This window comes from Vespula vulgaris, chromosome 7, assembly GCF_905475345.1.
Source record: "Vespula vulgaris chromosome 7, iyVesVulg1.1, whole genome shotgun sequence".
Classification (NCBI taxonomy): Eukaryota; Metazoa; Arthropoda; class Insecta; order Hymenoptera; family Vespidae; genus Vespula; species Vespula vulgaris.
Window position 1 is genome coordinate 3,445,001 of NC_066592.1, and position 19,367 is coordinate 3,464,367.

Below are 19,367 nucleotides of genomic sequence, written 5' to 3' on the forward strand. Positions count from 1 at the left end.
ATTATATTCTGTCGAAAGCAACACGGTCTATCGTCAAAACTATTAACTAAAATCTCCTCGTGTTAAAAAAAAAAAATAGAAAAGGGTGGAAGGAAAAAGAAACCAAAAAAAATAGAAAAAATACACATACAAACACACACACACACACACACACACATCTACATACATAAAAGCAAAGTAAAAGAAAAAAAAAAAGATAAGAAAAAAGTACAAATTGAGATGCACGGACTTCTTAGGATGTTACGAATTTAATTGGTAAGACTTTGACTTATAAAATCTCTCGAATTTTCTCGTAATAAACGCCATACTGTGTACGGTACATGATATTTTTTAGGAAAGAGCAAGCGAGTAGGCAAGCAAAAAAAGGAAAAAAAAAGAAAGAAAGAAAGAAAGAAAAAAGCAAAAAAGAAAGAAAAAAAGAAAATGGTTATTGATAAAGAAAAAGACTGGAAAAAACGCGCGAGAGAGAAAAGTCGAAAAGAAAGGATAATAATATATAAATCGAATAAATTAATGTTTCATTTATAAGAGAAGTGCCAAGGTGATCCGCGATATCGACGGAACAGTTAAGAGCAACAGGAACGAATGTATTGCAATTTTCTAACGAGCTGTTTCTACGCGTATGCACGTACATAAAAGACAAATATACACATACATACATACATACATACATACCTACCTACATATATATATATATATACATACATATAATAGTATACACAAAAAAAACAGTATACAGACAGTAGATAGACAGATTATGGATATGGACATGTACGTGAACTCGCGATATGTATGTCTCGTGCTGTGCTTGTATGCACACCGTGTTGCACTTTTATCGCACGACGAATTCGTTCTCTGCTACTAAAATGATTTAGGTAAGATGATTTGTGCAACAAAACGACGACTACGCGAGAGAAAAATTGGCCGAATATTAATAATATCTTTTTTTCTCTTTCAATCCATTTATATCTTTCTTATCTGGCAACAATAGCTTCTTTTTCTTCTTCTTCTTCTTCTTCTTCTTCGTCTTCTACTTTTTCTACTTCTACTTCTATTTCGTCTTCTTGTACTTCTTATACTTCTTCTACTTCTTCTATTCTGTCTTCCTACTTTATCTTCTTCATCTGCTTCATTTTCTTCGTTATTATCATCTTTTTCCTCTTCTTCTTCTTCTTCTTCTTCTTTTTCTTCTTATTCCTTCTTCTTCTTCTTCTTCTTCTTATTCTTATTCCTTCTTCTTTTTCTTCTTCTTGTTCTCCTTCTTTTCACTTATCGGATCTCACCAAGGAGCAATGTTTTCGAACAAACTCAAGAAATGATATACACACAGATTCTTCCCTATAAGTACCTGCAGTAAATTCAAACCTAGAGACATATTCTATCATTTGATGAAAACTAATGTATACGATGGTTCGAAGTACGTGTTCAAGAATTACAGTATTTCAGTTTTCCTTTTTTTCCTTCTTATTTTATCTTTTATTTTTATTTTTTTTTTCTTTGTCGAAATGATTACAAATTCAAGGAAAATATATTTTTTTAAAGTAATGGTTATACTTTTGGCCAAGGAGTTTTATCACAACAGATAAGCTTGAAAATTTTATAGAGCATATTCTTTTTTTTTTTTTTGTTACTACTTAAATACTTTTATCTTTCTTGTTAGTATTTCATTGTTCTTGATATCATTTAACACATCTTGAGAATATATTTATATTATTTTTTTGTATAAAATTTATAAATGTCTTGTACATTTAAAAAAACAGAAATTGGAAACGGGCTAAAAGTAACTCGAAAAAAGAAACATCTCCAAAACGTCATCCGATATTGCTTAGAAAGATATCTCATATATATATATATATATATATATATATATATATATATATAATACTTGTGTAACATGATAGAAGGATATAACTGATTAGAAAGAAATCATTAGAGGTCTTTCTTTCTTCCTATCTCTCTTTTTTACTTTCGTAACTTAACTCGCTCCATTGAAATCCGATAAAGGTAGAAAAAGGAAGAATGAAAAGAAGATTGTTCAAAATCAAAGCATACGAAACACACACAAGAGAAACGCACAGATGCAGTCACACAAATACGAACACAAACATATTTAACGTAGACAAGATAAAAAGACATGCTTCCAAAAGAGACATACACGCAAACATAAATATACGTCTTATATCTTGCATTTTATCTTATCACTTGTATCAAACACATATACAAATGCATACACACATATACAGATACATACACAGACACAAACGAGCTTCGGGGATATACTCTGTCGTTCTCATTCGCAGGTAATATTCTCTTTACCGAGACGTACATCGTACGCGCTCGTTTAAATAAATTTCGTGTTCGTCGAAGACCTCGGAAAAGAAAGGTCATCGACCTTGAAGCGAAACGTCGTTCTTCTCTCTCCTTTTTCTCTCTCTCTCTCTCTCTCTCGCTCTCTCTTTTTCTTTCTCTCTTTTTCTCTCTCTCTCTCTCCCTACTTGGCGATATGCATAAAGGCGTGAACGCAGCGTAATACAATCAATGTATACTCATACGTACATACATACACGCATAAATACATACATACATACATACATACATACATACATACATACATACATACATACATACATACATACATACATACATACATACATACATACATACATACATACATACATGCATGCATGCATACATGCATACATACATACCTGAGCAAAAAAGTATTACCGGTGGAAATGGAAGTAGTAGTAATGCAAAACAGAGCATTCCTTATCGATAAGCGTACGCGCATACACACACATATCTACAAATTTTAATATGTATTACGGACTCTCTTTCTCGACGACTGTTTAACAACACGTTTCTTCGAAGAACGCGCGATTAATAATTGCTTCAAGTGCCATATATATATATATATTATATATATATGTATTATTTATATATGTATGTATATCATGTCTCTCTCTTTCTCTGCATCTACGTATATACATATATTATATATATATATATATGTGTGTGTGTATATGTATATATATATGTTTATACATATTTGCGTGTATATATATTTAGTTGTTACTTCGCAAAAATGAAGATTTTCGATTTTCGCCGAAGGAACGTCAGGATAATTTTGAAATATGAAAGAAAGAAAGGAATTTTTCTCGAGGAAGAAGAGGATTGAAGTAAAACAAGAGAAAAAGAAAAAAAAAAGCATTATTATAACATAAGGCGCTTTTAGCTTTTGTATTTCTCAAAAAACGTTTGCGCTGCGTACAACACATTCGCCCATGTTTGTATTTACGCAATATTCTAACTTATTCCTTGTGATCTAATTAACTTTTTTATTAATTTTTTTTATATCTTATTTTTTCTTTTTCTTCTTTTTTTTCATTTTTTTTTTCTTCTTCTTCTTCTTCGATACATGTACCTATATATAGGTGCGCGCTAGTACGTCTTAATAAAAATGTGCGCATAATGGAGAAAAAAGCGTTATATTATGCACGGCATCACGTGGCACATTATCATCATCATATAAAGTTACAATTGAACAATTCTCTTCGTCATATTCCAAGGTGGCAAGTAAAAAGCAAAAATGAAAAAAGAAAAAAAAAAGAAAAAAAAAGAAAAAAAAAGAAGAAAAACAAAAAGAAAATGAAAATAAAAAATATTAAAAAGACTTGACGATTTATGTGTGTACGTATTGCGCGATGACAACTCACTGGGAAAAAATAAAATCAATCTCGGTAGATTCGTCCTGCCGAGAATGATCGAAGTAAAACATGTAAAGAACCGTTTTACGAAGGCGTCTCGTATTTCTGTTTTAGATGTACCGACGATGTCCTATTATAATGAAAAGAAATGGGAAAAAAAGTCTTATACTATAATAAGTCCGATATGCGACGCAAAAATTGTTGCGTCGAGTTTTAACTCTCATTGTAAGTTCGATGTAAGTTTTAATCATGTTCACGGATGAGAGAAATACGGGGAGCGAGCTTTTATCGTTGAGAATTATCGATTCGAGATAGATCGCCTTTTAAAATATATTCAAGATTATAGCGGGAGTGCCGATGGCGATACGAATGGAAAAACGGAGTGGCTCTCGTACATGTGAACGTGTCTCTAAGTGTAAAATTAAATGATAAAGATAAGTTGTAGTTAAGCTCGCTTTGAGAGAGGAAGCAAAATACAAAACAAAAACAAAAAAAAATCTAAAAAATTACAAATAAAATACGATGACAGTTGTCTGTTAGTTATTTTCTGTTACGAAATATATTATATATGTATATAATCTTCCGCGGTGTGCGGTTCAATGGCAGATATTCGCGTAGGGGGTTGTTAATTATGAAATAGACGCTGATTTAAGCGCAGCTATAAAAAGGATAACGTTATCGAGCGAAGCGCCAGCGAGGTTATGTCGTGTACATTATATCATACTTTCGTTACGTACCGACACTCTCTTTCTCTCTCTCTCTCTCTCTCTCTCTCTCTCTCTCTCTCTCTCTCTCTCTCTCTCTCTGTCTTTCTACATTCAATTGTTTACACATTTTATTTATACTGCGTGCAACAAGTGGCCAAACATTCCGATTAACCGAGAAAATTCGAACAGATCGATGTCCATTACAAAAATATAATCCCGTCAAATATATATATATATGTGTGTGTGCATATTCAACATAAAATATTGGCAAACAATATGCAGCAGTTAAAATCACTTGATATTAAAAAACGATCCTTTCATTTTTGTTTGTTTCTTTTCCGTCACTTACGTAATCGAAAGTGCGCGCGCGTCGCGAGAATGAACATCGACGAGACGCGCGATATTTCGACCTCGTATTCGTCGATCTTTCATTAATCATTGATACATAAATGTCACGACAAAACGACTCTGTGTATATTCAAGAAATAAAGAAGAAAGAAAGAAAAAGATAAAAAGACGAGCTGGTGCAATACCTCTTCGAAATATTTCAGTCTGCGATTTCACGCGCTATAACTCGATTCAAACGTTACAAAGAGTACGTCAATAGGAGATTGCTACAAACGTCCGTAAAGCCATCCAATTGGTGGCATCGCGAGACGAAGTGTATTTGAACACCGTACAGTTGTCGCGCTGCCACCTTCCGAGCGCTTAAATCAATATACCAATCCTTATCAAAGTTACTCTGTTTATCGAAACATGTATAATCCCCTAACAAGAAACGTAATAAATTCTGTTACAACGTTCGTCCTTTCCTGTCTTTTATCTTTGTACGATATATTCCTCGAGTGGGTGTTTTTAATCGATATCAATGCTCGAGGGGAGGGGAAAAAATGTATATTGCGAAAAGATCAAGGATCGCGTTGCAGCCTTTCAAGCACAAAAATCTACGCATCATCTTCCGTAATCGATAATTCAATTTCACGCAAGCAAATTTTGTTGACTAAGAAAGCAAAGAGTAATCGTTAAAGTTTAGTTTATTAATACTATAAATAATTAAAATATATATGCGTGTGTGTGTGTAATAAACTTGCAGGATGGAGGTCACGAAGAAGGGTTGTGTCTCGTCATAGGCGCATATCTACGTGTTAGAAATTGCGCGGATAACATACAATACAATAAGGAGATACGTAGCAAAGGTAGATCGATAAAAATGTGACAGACACGTCGGTTTGTGCGATCGATAAGTAATTCTATTTTGAGGGGTATTCAACGCGGTCGGTATGTCCATACGTCGGTAATTGATTTTTCTCTTTTACCAACAAGGTATATATCTAAAAAAAACTGAAACCACGTCGATCATTAACTGCGGTCGGTAATAAAGGAAATCGGTAAGGCGTAAATTCAATTCGAAGTCTCTCTCGAATCGCAACGGAAGAATCTGCATATTAGATGCGTGTCAATAAATTTTTTGTATGGATAAATAAATCCTTCGATGGACGAGGAGGATATTAAAAGGAATTGAAAAAAAAACGATAAAATACGACCAAACGACGAACGTCAAAAATACGAGCAGTAGCTCAGCGTTCCAGAAAACGCAATTGTAAGGTTAAAGAAGTAAAGAAAGGAGAGAAAGTCGGCAGTAGTCGATACCTTCGGGCGTCCCTGACAATGAGCAGTCGCCACCACGACCACGATAGGAAGAGAGAGCGAGGAGACAAGGAGAGTGGATCGTAGGAAGAAAGGTGCGTGTCCGAAGTTCGTCGAGTTGGCGCGGCACGCGCGTGCCCCTGTGAGTCGAGCGAGCGCGCGCACATACGGAGCGAGGAACACGTACGAGAAAGAGACACACACACATGTACGCAACTATTTTGACGGGAAGGTCACATGACTAGACGCTCGGCCGACCGCCGTCGCTGCCGCCGTCGCCGTCGCCGTCGCTGCCGCCACCGCCGCCATTCCCCTTCGCCCCGCAGCGCACCATCAACGAAGTAGCGATCGAGCGGCGAGACGTCGTCGGACGTCGAGCTCGCACACGCACACAAAGAATGGGAGAGAGACCGAGCATGCGAGACGCGCGGTGAGAGGAACGTTCCGGCTACCATAGAGGAGAAGGGGTAAAGGGAGGAGAACGCTCGACGAGACGAGGACAGCGGCCGATAGATTGCGAAGCGGTGGAGAGGGGTACGAAGGGGACGGTAGGACGAGAGAGAGAGAGAGAGAGAGAGAGAGAGACGCATCAAGATTACGGGGATTCTTCCGAACGGTTGCCACGAGTCCCCGCAGCACGCAGGCGCGCGCGCGCGCTCGAGAGCTCGTGTTTACGCGAGGAGCCATACGTGAGCGTGCGCGCTGAAAGACAGAGACGGAAACAGAAAGATAGAGAGAGAGAAAGAGAGAGAGAGAGGACGAGAAAGAAAAACAGCGTGTGCGCAATAAAGAAAACGAGAGGAAGAAAAAGAAAAAGATGGATACGACGATACGGCGGTGGGTCGGTCCTCTTGTCCCATGCCTACTACGTCTTTTACATGTAAAGAACGTAGAATAAATAATAGCGTTCCTTATAAACCAATAAATATCAGCGAATCGCAGTTCGACGCTTTTCTTATTTCCTACTCGACTATATCGCATCGAGCTCGATCTCGCGTTCGAACGCATTGTACGAGCGCATCGTCGTAGTAGAGCGAGAGAAAAGAAGTATGCGCGGCGTTGGTGGTGGTGGTGGTGCGTCGCGTTCTACTTTGTTAGATAAAGAGAGAGAGAGAGAGAGAGAGAACGCGCACGATCGATAAGTCGGCGCGTTGTCGTCTCAACGTCGAGAAATAAATCGGTGGTGCGACGCACGATGTCGGTCGTAGGAGCGACGGCACGATAATATCCATCGTTGTCTTCGTCGTCGTCGTCATCGCCAACGTCGACGTCGTCCTCATTGTCGGCGTCGGCGTCGGCGACGGCGACGGTATATGCAGGGGTACGAGGGGGAGAGGAAAGAAGAAAAGAGAGAGAGAGAGAGAGAGAGAGACGGCGACGACGGGTCGACGGGTCGTCGTCGATCTCGTTGCTGCGCCGCGAGGCGCGAACGCTCAGGGAGAAGGGGTGGTAAAAAGAGAAGAAGAAGAAGAAGGTGGGCGGGAGGGCAGCAGGCAGGCGAGCGGCAGGAGGAGGGAGGGAGGGCAGCCGGGATGGGGTGGGGTGGGGTGAGGTGGGGGAGAGGCGTCGCGCCGAGTCGCGAGTCGATCGTCGACGGTGGGCAGAGAGCGTCGGCTGCGTCGGATAATACTCTCCGTGTGTCTGACCACGGTCGTCGGGTTTGCTGATTCCTGATCGTTGATTGCCGTCTGAACGAACCGTTTTTCCGAGAACGGTTGAGGAATAGGAATATCGCGGACGTAGTACTTTCGTAATGCTAACGGTGAGAACGTTAAAAACGGTGCCGACATTGACGACGAGAACGGAGGAGACAGGCGAGGACTGCGAAAAACAACGGCGTGCGCAAAACGAGGGCTACGCATCGGTCGCGCGACCAGAGCCACGGTGGTGATGGAACGTAGACGGGAAGAAGCGTAGCGCAACCGAGGAGGAGTTTGAGTGGAAGGGAGAGGGGAGGAGAACGAGGGAGAGAGAGAGAGAGAGTTGAAGGAAGATAGCGCGATAGCGACGACGGAACTGGCCGACGCACGCGAGAGAGAGAAAGAGATAGAACGAAATCGACGGGGGGGCGTCGGTGGCCGAGGAGCAGAGGAGACAAAGAGGGTGGTGGTGGGAGCGATAGGAGGAGAGACAGACGGACGACCAGACGGAAGACAGACGGAGGAGGAGGACGGACGGACGGACGGACGGACGGACGGACGGACGGACGAACGAGAACGGGTGGGCAGGCCAGGCAAACAGGCAAACAGGCAGGCAGGCAGGCAGGCAGGCGGACGGACAGACATGTGTCATTTCTTCGTTGCCGACTTCTCGTATTCGATAAGACCGGAGTGGCTCACCGACGCACGATCCAACGGCCGACGACGTTCGTGATCGCGGTGTGCGTGCGTGCGTGCGTGCGCGTGTGTGCTGTGCTCGCGAAAAACTCGCGAAACCGTACGAGGGCGTTTATTCCCCGTCATCGCGTTCCGCTAGTGTGCCATCGATAAAGTCGTACCGTACGTTTCGCGTTATTCGGAGAAGAAAGAAGAAAGACAACGGTTAGCGGCGAGCTTCGAACGGTGCATTTCCATTCGTCAATGCCACTGCCATCGTCGTCCTCGTCGTTGTCGTCGTCGTCGTCGTCGTCGTCGTCGTCGTCGTTGTCGTCGTCGTCGTCGTCGTCGTTGTCGTCGTTGTCGTTTTGGTCACCGTCGTTTTGTTATCGTCATCGTCATCGTCATCGTAGTAGTGTCGGTCGTACGCGTCTCATGCCTCGGTAGTGCGTGCGCGAATATTATCATGTTTATGAACACCGCGACGTTAAGGTGGATTGCCGCGGTCACCACCGTTGTCGTCGTCGTCGTTGTCGTCGTCGTCGTCGTCGCAAACCCTTCGTCGAACGTAATAATGCCGATCGAGAAGGACGGACAGACTTGAGGAAGAGAGGCACGTAGTGGCGCGCGCGCGCGCTAGCCAGGTGGACGAGAGAGACAGAGAAAGAGGGGAAGAAAGGAGGAGAGAGAGAGAGAGAGAGAGAGAGAGAGAGAGAGAGAAGGATAGCAAAGCAGCAGGCCACGCACACGCAGAGCAGAGGCACGATTCGCGTGCAAAGGCAGCAGGAGGGCTCGTCGTCGTCCGTCCACAAGAGATGGACGACGCACCAGCAGCAACGTACTACATCGGCATCGTTGCTCACGTTGATCGCGAACGCGGTCCCGTACGCGATTACGCTGCCACGAGTGCCGTCGAGTGAACTCGAAGAATAAGAAGAGAGAAGTAGTGGTAGTAATAGTGGTGGCGGTGGTAGTGGTGGTGGCGGCGGTGGCGGCGGCGGTGCCAGCGGCAGCGGCAGCGGTGGAGTCTGCGGTAGTGTTGGCGGGCGAGGAGGTGGCGGTAAGCAACGAGGGGAAGGAGAAAGAGAAGTGCCGAGAGGAGGCATTTCGCGCGTCGCAGATTTCGCGTGTCCGAAGGCGCGATCGTGAGACGCGATCGCGAGGCCGTGCGAGATCTGTCTTACTTGCCCGTCGCGACAAGACACGACGACGGCGACAACAACGACGACGAGGACGACGACGGAGAAAACAATAACAACTCGACGACAACAACAACAATAACAACAACAACAACAACAACAACAACAACACGACGACAACGACGACGAGCGGAATTGATTCTCGAATAATGGAGACATTATTACCCGGCAATACGAACGGTCAATCTTACAGTCCACAATTGAAGACCGTCTTAAAGACATATCAGCTATCGGCTGTGAAGAGCTTACAAGGTCCGAGCTCGGCCCTTTTGGGCATGGACTGTAAGGGTCTCTTGCAAGAACAGGCGCCCTTTCATTTCTCTGCACCGAGTCGTTCCGGCAACTGCATCGACGCCGACCGAATAGCCGAGCGAATAGCCGAGCGAACCCCTCCGAAAGACCTCGATAAAGGCAATGACCAAGCACCGGTGCCATCGATCCTTCCTTCCAGACTTCGCCGAACGAATTTCGATCGGCCGTTGGACGACTCCGACGAGGATCCACCGCCCGATCGCGCCAAAATCCCTTGCGAGAAGAGAGACCTCGAGTTTCAGATACCCATCCTCACTGCTCCCGATCAAAGTTGTTCCGAAAGATGCGAGACGGTACTCGAGGGCGAGAGCATATCCTGCTTCGTTGTCGGCGGCGAAAGGAGGTTATGTTTACCGCAGATACTGAACACCGTACTCCAAGATTTTTCCCTTCAGCAGATCAATCAGGTCTGCGACGAGCTACAGATTTACTGCTCGCGATGTACTCGCGACCAGCTCGAGGAACTCAAACTTTCCGGGATTTTACCGCGTAACGCGCCTTCCTGCGGTCTGATCACTCAAACCGACGCCGAGAGGCTCGTCAGTGCTCTCCTATCGAGGACAGAACCATGCGAGCCTCCTCATCTATTGCAAAATCAAGATAGTATCGATAAGAAAGCATGTGGTAAAACCGATCGCGAGGAGGACTCTATCGTCAGGTTCAAAGTGTATCACGAGTGTTTTGGCAAGTGTAAGGGTATCTTCGACGCGGACCTCTTCGAGTCCGAGGATTCTGTGTGCATAGAGTGTCTCGAATGTGGTTGTCAATTTTCTCCCCAACGTTTCGTTAGACACGCTCATAGGTCTCTGGAAAATCGTACGTGTCACTGGGGCTTTGACTCTGCCAACTGGCGTTCTTATCTCCTACTTTCTAGAGATCAGCAAAACTACAACAAGTTGCTAGCTGTCTTTCGAGAGTTGAAGGAGAAACACCTTGTACTCAACTCGAAGCGGAAACTAGAGGTATTTTTTCTTTTTTTCTTCTTTAACGTAGCTCAACGGCGCATTATTTTGTAAATATGATAATGATACGATGAAAAACACTTGAATTTTATCTATCGGTTATCTTTCCATTGTTACTCGAGTGTATTTAGACGAACAAAATCGAGATTATCTTTCTAGAATAATCATAAGCTTATCTCATAATCGTTTGAAGATTTCTGTGTCCGATATGATGATAAACTTCTTGAAGACCGTCGATACCATCGACGATTCCAATAGCCCTTTAAAGAAAAAATGTCAGAGCCGTTACCAGACGTTCTTATTACAAACATTTACATATTTTGGAAACGTTGTATATTGCAGTTGAGACACGAGCCAGAAAAATTAATTAAAAGAGCGAAGAAAGAAATGGGGAAGGATGAGTGCGCGACGATCTACAATGGAAATGGATTAGGCATATATCATCCTGTATCTCCTGTGGCTAGTGCAACGGATCCGTATTTACAGATGCAATGGGCCGTGTTTGAATTAGCTACCAGAGGAGCATCCGCGTTTAGGCCTTGGAGCGCTACTGCTTCTCGCAAGCATAGAGACAGGTAATTAGTAATTGAACGATTAAAGAAAAGGATCGTTCTCCGTCACGATGTTACATCCCCCTATGTTTACGTCTACAGCTCTCCCATGGTACCCTCGTACCTCAGTCGTGGTCCACCTGTACTGCAACATCCGGAACGCGTTGTGCCTCTATCCGAATGCGAACGATTCGAGCCACATTTTCAACCGAACGTTGCTTTGGCACCGATACCGGCTCCTGCCATACCATCTATAGCTCCTCCTGTTCATCATCAACGGCATCACCAAGAGCATCGTCATCATAGTCAACGTCCGCAAAGTCCGCAAAATGAAAAGCAACAGGAGCTCGTACCGAAACAGGAGTTTGCCGTGAAACTCGAAAAATCGTCTCCTGGGCCGGCTTCCTCTGGCGGCCCGGCCTCCTATCCTCTCTTCCCTACGTGCGCAACGGAGAACGATCGAAAAGAGACGCAAGAAAAAAGAACAACCGTCGAAAAAGTTGGCGAGGAGGAGGAGAGTGCCGCTGTAACTTCTTCGACTGTGAGCGTTGATCCACCAGCGGCAGAAGTGGGCACGTCGTCCCCTGAAAGTGATTCGGATTCTGAGGGAACCGCGGCCATGGATTTGGAGGAACGACTGATAGCACTGGACGTTCCGCAGGATGTTTTGGAGTTAGTTCGTCGTCTTGCTTCCGAAAACGCACAGTTGAGACGACATCGGCGCTCGGATGCTCGAAAAATCTCGAGGCTACGCAGTCAACTGCAAATGCAACATTTACAATCTACCAATGAGAGTGTCAAAAAGGAAGAAGTAGGAAACGCGAGTGTAGCGGATAGTACCGAAGGCACCGAGGAAACCGAAGTCTCTTTACGTTCGAGTGACAATGAGCCCGAATCGGCAGTCCAACCGGTTAGTAATAATTAGAATCGATCCTTAGAAATTTTTCGATTGTTTAATAATGACCGTTCTACGATTATTGCGACGTTTATCATTCGGCCAGATAAACGTTCTCATTCAATTTAATATTAAATACACTAACAATAATATGATTCTAAAAACGATTCGAAATTGTCTAGTTTATGTGATATGCGAGGAGCCTTTAATGTTATTACGGTTAATTTGAAATTTTTAATGTAAGTATACTTCATTGTCGATTTTAATTATAATTCAATGTAGATACTGTATTATATGAAAAAAGAAGAAAGAAAGAAAATATTAAATAGATTGGAAAAATTTACCACGCCCGCGTAACGATAACGTTTAATGATTATTAAGTAAACATTTTGTGCATATTAAATATGCATGGGATGGTTTTTAAAAAAAAAAAAAAGTTTTTATGATCGTACGTTTGGTCGAACGAACAGGAAAGAGATTAAAAGTAATTTCCATTAACTTCTTGTAGTCATGATTGCATAATGTAAATATATATTGTCTCATTATAAGTATATGTTAGTATAAAATATAACTCTATTATGCGAAATATTACAAAGTACAAAAAACCTAGGTGCTGTATTGTTACGCTAGGAATGCTCTAAGCATGGACCTAGGTGTGTTCCAGCAGCTCGTGATATGTCATAATAATAACGTCATTGGGTATGTTTTAGTCTAAATCTTGAGCGCGATCGCAATATCTTTTTCTTTAGTATGGAAAGGCTGAATTATCTACATTTCTACAAAGGCAATGATTTCGCTAGTAGGGATCATTGATATTTTTCAATACCAGAACACTTAAGCTACAAATAAAAGGAGTACATCACAGTCTCATTTCTCGATTAATTATTCAAGATCGCTATCCCTCTCCAAATCGCGAACATATTGCTTTCTGGATTTTCTCTTTTCAATGAAATTAGATAAAATCTATTTTATGCCAAAATATTTATATGTGATGTAGATTTGTTACCCTTTCTACTTCTATATCTCATATGATATTCGTTTAATGATACATACATAGAGGAGGAGTATATAGAAGAACGATCGATTAATTTTATGTGCAATCCAAAATTGCTAAAGTATATTGCCTAAGCTTTTGATACATATTGGTATTTATTTGGAGTATTGTATATACATATCATTTTACTTTATATTCGATGCATAAAACGATAAAGAAATCTGTTTAACAGACTTTTTACTACGAGTACTCCGACTCGCGAGACTCAACACGAGTAGTTTGCTGACACAACACGATCGATATTGGCAAATCATTAAAAGAAAAAGAAAAAAAAAAGAAAGAAAGAAAGAAAAAACAAACCATCTTTATGAAAGGTATGTCCCATTCATTGAGCCAAACTGTATTATATAATATAAATTCTATACAGTGATGGGAGGGATGCTTTTTTTAAAGTTCGTAGGTAGAAGTATACGGTACTAGATTAAAAACGTACCTAGGTGATATTAGACATACGAATAGGAAATTATATAGATATGCATGTACATACATTGTATGTAGGAGACTTTTACATGATTCACATCTTCACGTTCACGCATATAACATTATCTAGTTTATTCTACGTTACGCGCCATATATTATAGATCTTATCTGTTTGTTAAATGCATAAAAAAGATTTGTAGTAATATACAAAGCTACATTAACGATGTAAACATCGTCGTGTCGATGCATATGTATCAAAACATATGCGAACAACAACTTGATTCATTTTATATCGCGATTTACCAAATGTATACTTATACACAAGTACAAACGAAGAAATATACCTTGGTATAATATATCTTTTATGTACTTGTGTTCATATACTTCCCATCACTGGATATACATTATATAATCTATCGATTATCATTAGGCTTGACAAATCTTACATATTTAAATTTATGTAATATAGCAGAAAACAGTTTCCAATATTCATATGCGATCTATGCATATACAATCCTGTGGAGACTGCTTCGAAGATCTCTCATAAAAATGCTATGCTCTAATATATTAAGCATTAATTACATCGACATATTCACAATACAAGAATCTTTTTGTATATCTCCATAACTGTTATCATATTTGTAATCACATACATAATAATTGTCAACGCGCTACATCAAGGTCACGAAGCATTAGATATTTACTTTTTCCAAATCATGTAACTCGGACAGATCTCACTTATTTTCGGTGTAGTGGAAGAGGAATGATAGATTTTCAAAGCACTCTGATGTGACATTATACATAACAATCGATGATATAGAATAGGTATATTCATTACTGCATCTTATGTAACATTTGGTCAATATACATATATTATACATAAGCCACATTATATTATTACAATATTATAAGAATCCCATTTATGATAAAGAACATAATAGTCTACGTTTTTCATACACGCTCAGTTTATCATAGTTACCTAGAGTACGACATGAATAATACATAATACAAATCATATATACAACTCGGTTTTGAGTACATTTGAGGACTATGTATATGAACAGTTTCATTAAATCATGTAACTGCCATGACATGAAGTGTATTTTAATTTCAAATGGAAATATATTATAAATAAACGCAATATCTATAATGCTTGCTTTTATTAAAATTTGTGCATTGTATTAAATGAAACGCGTATAAGTGAGAGTACTATGTATTTCGTTTATTGAATTAATATTCCATTCTTCTTATTCAGGATCATTGAACTCTAAGTCTGTGGAAAAAATTGTTTATGATAATAGTTGCGTGAAAATTATTATCTTTGTTGTTGTTATATGTTTAATATAGTATTCAAAACATAAAGTATAAGCTATTTGTTGCGATCTATATTATAGGTATATAATATTAAAGAAGATAAACTATTGAATAGAGAAATTAAGGTATTTGCAATGTGAACTTTCTATGCAATAATTAGTAGCCAAATTACGCACTGTAGTATGTATTACAGTACAGAAACTGCGATACTGTAAACAGTTTAGATTTTTCACATTTATCACAGCGATGTGATGTAGCATAATTGTGAAATGTTATCTGTTTTATGCGATATATAAGCAATTGTTATTACTTAATGTGCATACATATTATTGGCAGCAGTCTGTGACTACACGATAAGTTTTTTACTACATACTTTAACTGATCGTGACCCCATATAAATCTCTGGGTGTGATTAACGCATCATATAAATGTATTACCAGTGATTTAATTTACTAAACATTTAAGTTATGTATTTTACTAATTTATAAATCAACATGTACATTCTCTTTCTTACATGCAATCAAGTAAAGACAAGGTAAATGCAAGTAGGAAATTGTCAATAGTTTATTTTCTTCGGTTATAACTTATTTATTTTTCTCAATAAAGAGTGAATCAGATTTATAATATAAGCATTACATTTCTTTTCAAACTATAAGGGTAACTAAATAGATTAGAGATTGATAGCACTTCACGACACATTAAATATAATAATATTCTTAAGAAACAAAGAATGTCATTATACACGACAAAGTGCAAAGTAAAAGTACAAAATTTTACTTCTCATTCGAACTTTGTATACCTCAAAAATGAAAGATCACTTTTGAGTAGTTTATATCCTTATAGCCATAAGAATTTTGATAACACTTTAATGCGGGGGAAGAGTTATTATAGTGGTGTAGGAATCAGCCCCTCTTATCACATTTGTACTCCGATAAAGTTATCAACAATATTACAAGGTGACGCAAATCGAACGATTTTATATAGACTTATCGAATTCTTTACTCACATGTGTTGCGCGTTTCACGCATTTCCGTCGAGCGCATCGAACGAGAAAATCAGTTTGCAGTATATATATATGGATATGCAACATAGATATATGTATATATACATACACACACAACTGATCTATCGATCGACAAAATCACGACATATGTGACACAAATACACCACACACACACACACACATACAATAGATTTAAACACGGAACAATTACACAAGACACACACACACGCGAACATACGATTGCGAACCTTTAAATGTAAAACGTAAAGAACTGTTATAGGAAAAAAATCTTCTTATCTTCGCCAACTTTGTGTTACTTGAGAAAATAAAATACAATTTCGATAATATGAAAGAGATTCTTCCTCTGTTACCGTAATAATTTGTCAAAAATGAAGTCCTTATTGTAATCATATCGTATCATACTCACATTGGTAGCAGACACAAAATAGTGTGTAGTTGCGAAAGAAGACGAAAAGAGACAAAAAATAATATAAAAAAAAAAAAAAAAAAAAAAATATTTTCTTACGAGAGAATGTCTTGCTTTAATCGCTTAAAGTTGAAAGATGCACTTGGAAAATATCGTGGACGAGAAAGAGAGAGAGAGAGAGAGAGAGAAGAAAAGATGAGACAGTACGTTTGATCGCGAAGCGATTTAGAAAAATCAATCATAGATCCTACCTCGTGTGATCCTGAAGCGCCGTCTACCTGTGGGACATACCACCAACGTATGGATTTCATCAGGAGAATCAGAAGAAGGGGTCAGAACAGACAAGACAGAGAGTGGGACAGAGTCAGGGGGACAGGTCAAGCGATTGCAGGTGTCGCGTTGCACGTTCTCGATTTCTACCTTTAACGCTATTTTAATAACCATTTAAAAATTCATCAGTTCGATATGTTCCTTCGGTCAGTAAAATAAAGAGATTAACTTTGATTTCTTTATTTCATTAATATTTATCGTAGCGAACCCGACGAGAAGGATTAATATTCGAAGAAAGGAGAAAGAGATCAATGTCCGCTTTGCTCTATCCGATCGCATTGCTGGTTCCATGAACTCAATGCAATTAACGATCGGTTATTTGGAAATGTAATTTTCTGGGTGTTCCGGTTGAACATAGAGGGATGGCTTTCTTATGTCCGGTACGCATACGTCGAGGGAAAAAAAAGAAACGTGAGTAAAGATAAGAAGAAATTTTTATCTTTTGATGAACGAATGTCTTACGGCTGGACGATCGAATCTTTAGGTACCAAAAATGGTATTCACCTGTTGCATTGGATTTATTGTTTACGAACTTGTATATATATAATGTTACAAATTTTAAGCGCGTATCTATGATATTTCGATTAATTTCAATGTTTGACAATAGCAGATATAATTTCATGATGTGTAAGAAAAGTTTATATCTTTGAATCGGATCAATTTTATATTAATATATTGTTCAAAAGTGCCGATACTATTCTCAGAGATTGACGTCTAGTATTATTTTATATAGCTGGAATTCATAACTTTAACCTGGAAAAGGACTGTGTTGGTGCAGGAGGTACAGGACTTGGCGTAGGAACCAGAGCCCCGTTACCACCTGGTCGTATCACGGGAAGTGCCAGTATAGAAACTTTAGTAAGAGTTGGTATAGAAAAAGAAAATGGACTTTCTCCGGATAGTAAGATGGTTATAGTTCATGACTTTACACCATGCGTCGATGATGAGCTGCAAGTCAAAAGAGGACAAGTATAGAGTTTATATTATCTTTTAAATCATTTAACTCATATTATTTGGTATTTTATTTGGTTTTCTTTCTTCATTCGATTTAGGTTGTAAATGTATTATATAGAGAAAATGATTGGGTATATGTAATAGCAGCAGACACGCGTATGGAAGGATTTGTACCACACTCTTACTGTGCACCCTATACATCACAATTAGCCGAATTAACTCTTGCTACTCTTATGAATAATGTTAAAAAGAAATTGCCAAGGTCCAATGAGGGTGACGGTGATATCTCAAGTACAGGACGCTCTCAAGCATTGGATGCACAACAAACTGATACAGGATCGGCGTCAGATTGCGAAAGCTATACCCGCAACGTTGTAACTGCAGATATAAATGTTAATCGATCTAATATTACTCAATCACAAAATTCTATACAAACTATATCTTCTCAACCAGATGTGCATCCCTTTTTCAAGGTATATCCATATATTATAATAATCTAATCATAACATTAATTTAAGATAATTACTTAAATTAATTTGACCATATATAAATTTCAAGTTAACATATTTTCAATTTCGTTTTAAGGATCCCTCAGCTGGAAGGTATATTGTGTTATATACATTTGTGGCGCGAGACGAAAACGATGTAAGCGTGGAAAGAGGGGAATTTGTGACGGTCCTCAATAGAGACGACCCCGATTGGTTTTGGGTGCTTAGACACTGCGATGGTAACGAAGGATTTGTACCATCTGGATTCGTTTATCCAGGACACGTACTCCATTCGTACGCGACAACAGGTACCGCTGCAACGACGACAACGTCTGCGGAAACGCATACTTTAGGTTGGTTTATCTTTTGTATATATAAATAACAAATTTTGATATATATATTTATTATTAAAATTACGATAGACACAAATTACTAGATATAAAAGTAGCGAATCATTATTATGCACAACACATATTTTTCTTTTACACGAGTATCTCTCACAACGAAAACAAATTATTTTAAAATCCTAATTATATAATATTTATTTAAAAGAGACTGGTAATGGAAATATAACGGGAAGCGAACAATTACAACAGAAAAGTTTACGAGACTTCAGAGAAGAGACTCCTGGCACCGAATTAGTTGTACTTTATGATTATAAGGCGCAGGCGCCAGATGATCTGTCAGTAAGACGAGCCGACTGGATATATGCAGATTTGGGAAATCAAACGGTCGATGGTTGGCTTTGGGCGTATGCACCCAAAACCCGGAAATATGGTTTTATTCCTAAGGCATATGCCCGTCCTCCTGCTATGACCAGCTTGTGATACGTATAGCAATTTTGTATTCTTATCTTTTATATGTATATGTATATGTGTATATATATACATATATATATGTACGTATGTATGTATGTATGTATGTATGTACGTATATATATATGTATATATATATTTTTTTTTATATTAATACAGTATTTCTATATGGTGTTCTTGTTAAATCATATTCTTGTTGTATCTTTCACAATAATGGAATACCCTCGTTATTAATGTGTATCACATTATGAATATCTAATATTTCAA

At 39.4% G+C, this 19,367-nt stretch overlaps 3 protein-coding genes across 5 annotated transcripts in view; all 3 read left to right on the forward strand.

Moving 5' to 3' along the window:
- The window catches only part of LOC127065167 (formin-J-like), a 24,189-nt gene extending 18,972 nt beyond the window's left edge, over nt 1–5,217 (forward strand). For all 3 annotated transcript variants that reach the window (XM_050997164.1, XM_050997165.1, XM_050997166.1), the window contains one exon: nt 1–5,217. This exon is cut by the window's left edge and continues 1,616 nt beyond it. The gene's annotated coding sequence lies outside the window, so the exon portion shown is untranslated.
- A 3,008-nt stretch (nt 5,218–8,225) lies between these two features.
- On the forward strand, nt 8,226–16,438 carry LOC127065155 (ski oncogene). Its single transcript, XM_050997142.1, has 3 exons — nt 8,226–10,849; nt 11,192–11,424; nt 11,503–16,438. Exons 1-3 carry the CDS (start codon nt 9,725–9,727, stop codon nt 12,323–12,325), a joined length of 2,181 nt encoding a protein of 726 aa, XP_050853099.1. The 5' UTR covers nt 8,226–9,724; the 3' UTR covers nt 12,326–16,438.
- A 138-nt stretch (nt 16,439–16,576) lies between these two features.
- On the forward strand, nt 16,577–19,285 carry LOC127065169 (SH3 domain-containing protein Dlish). Its single transcript, XM_050997168.1, has 5 exons — nt 16,577–17,254; nt 17,577–17,812; nt 17,896–18,270; nt 18,383–18,638; nt 18,838–19,285. Exons 1-5 carry the CDS (start codon nt 17,206–17,208, stop codon nt 19,110–19,112), a joined length of 1,191 nt encoding a protein of 396 aa, XP_050853125.1. The 5' UTR covers nt 16,577–17,205; the 3' UTR covers nt 19,113–19,285.
- Nucleotides 19,286–19,367: the final 82 nt, after the last annotated feature.

What these genes read in the sequence shown, in the direction of transcription:
- LOC127065155 (XM_050997142.1), top strand. Translation starts at nt 9,725, where the DNA reads ATGGAGACATTATTACCCGGCAATACGAACGGTCAATCTTACAGTCCA. An exon ending in ACTCGAAGCGGAAACTAGAG is followed by an intron (nt 10,850 to 11,191) that starts GTATTTTTTCTT and finishes TGTATATTGCAG; the next exon opens with TTGAGACACGAGCCAGAAAA. An exon ending in TCTCGCAAGCATAGAGACAG is followed by an intron (nt 11,425 to 11,502) that starts GTAATTAGTAAT and finishes TTACGTCTACAG; the next exon opens with CTCTCCCATGGTACCCTCGT.
- LOC127065169 (XM_050997168.1), top strand. Translation starts at nt 17,206, where the DNA reads ATGGCTTTCTTATGTCCGGTACGCATACGTCGAGGGAAAAAAAAGAAA. An exon ending in TCGAGGGAAAAAAAAGAAAC is followed by an intron (nt 17,255 to 17,576) that starts GTGAGTAAAGAT and finishes TATTTTATATAG; the next exon opens with CTGGAATTCATAACTTTAAC. An exon ending in ATGTGCATCCCTTTTTCAAG is followed by an intron (nt 18,271 to 18,382) that starts GTATATCCATAT and finishes TTTCGTTTTAAG; the next exon opens with GATCCCTCAGCTGGAAGGTA.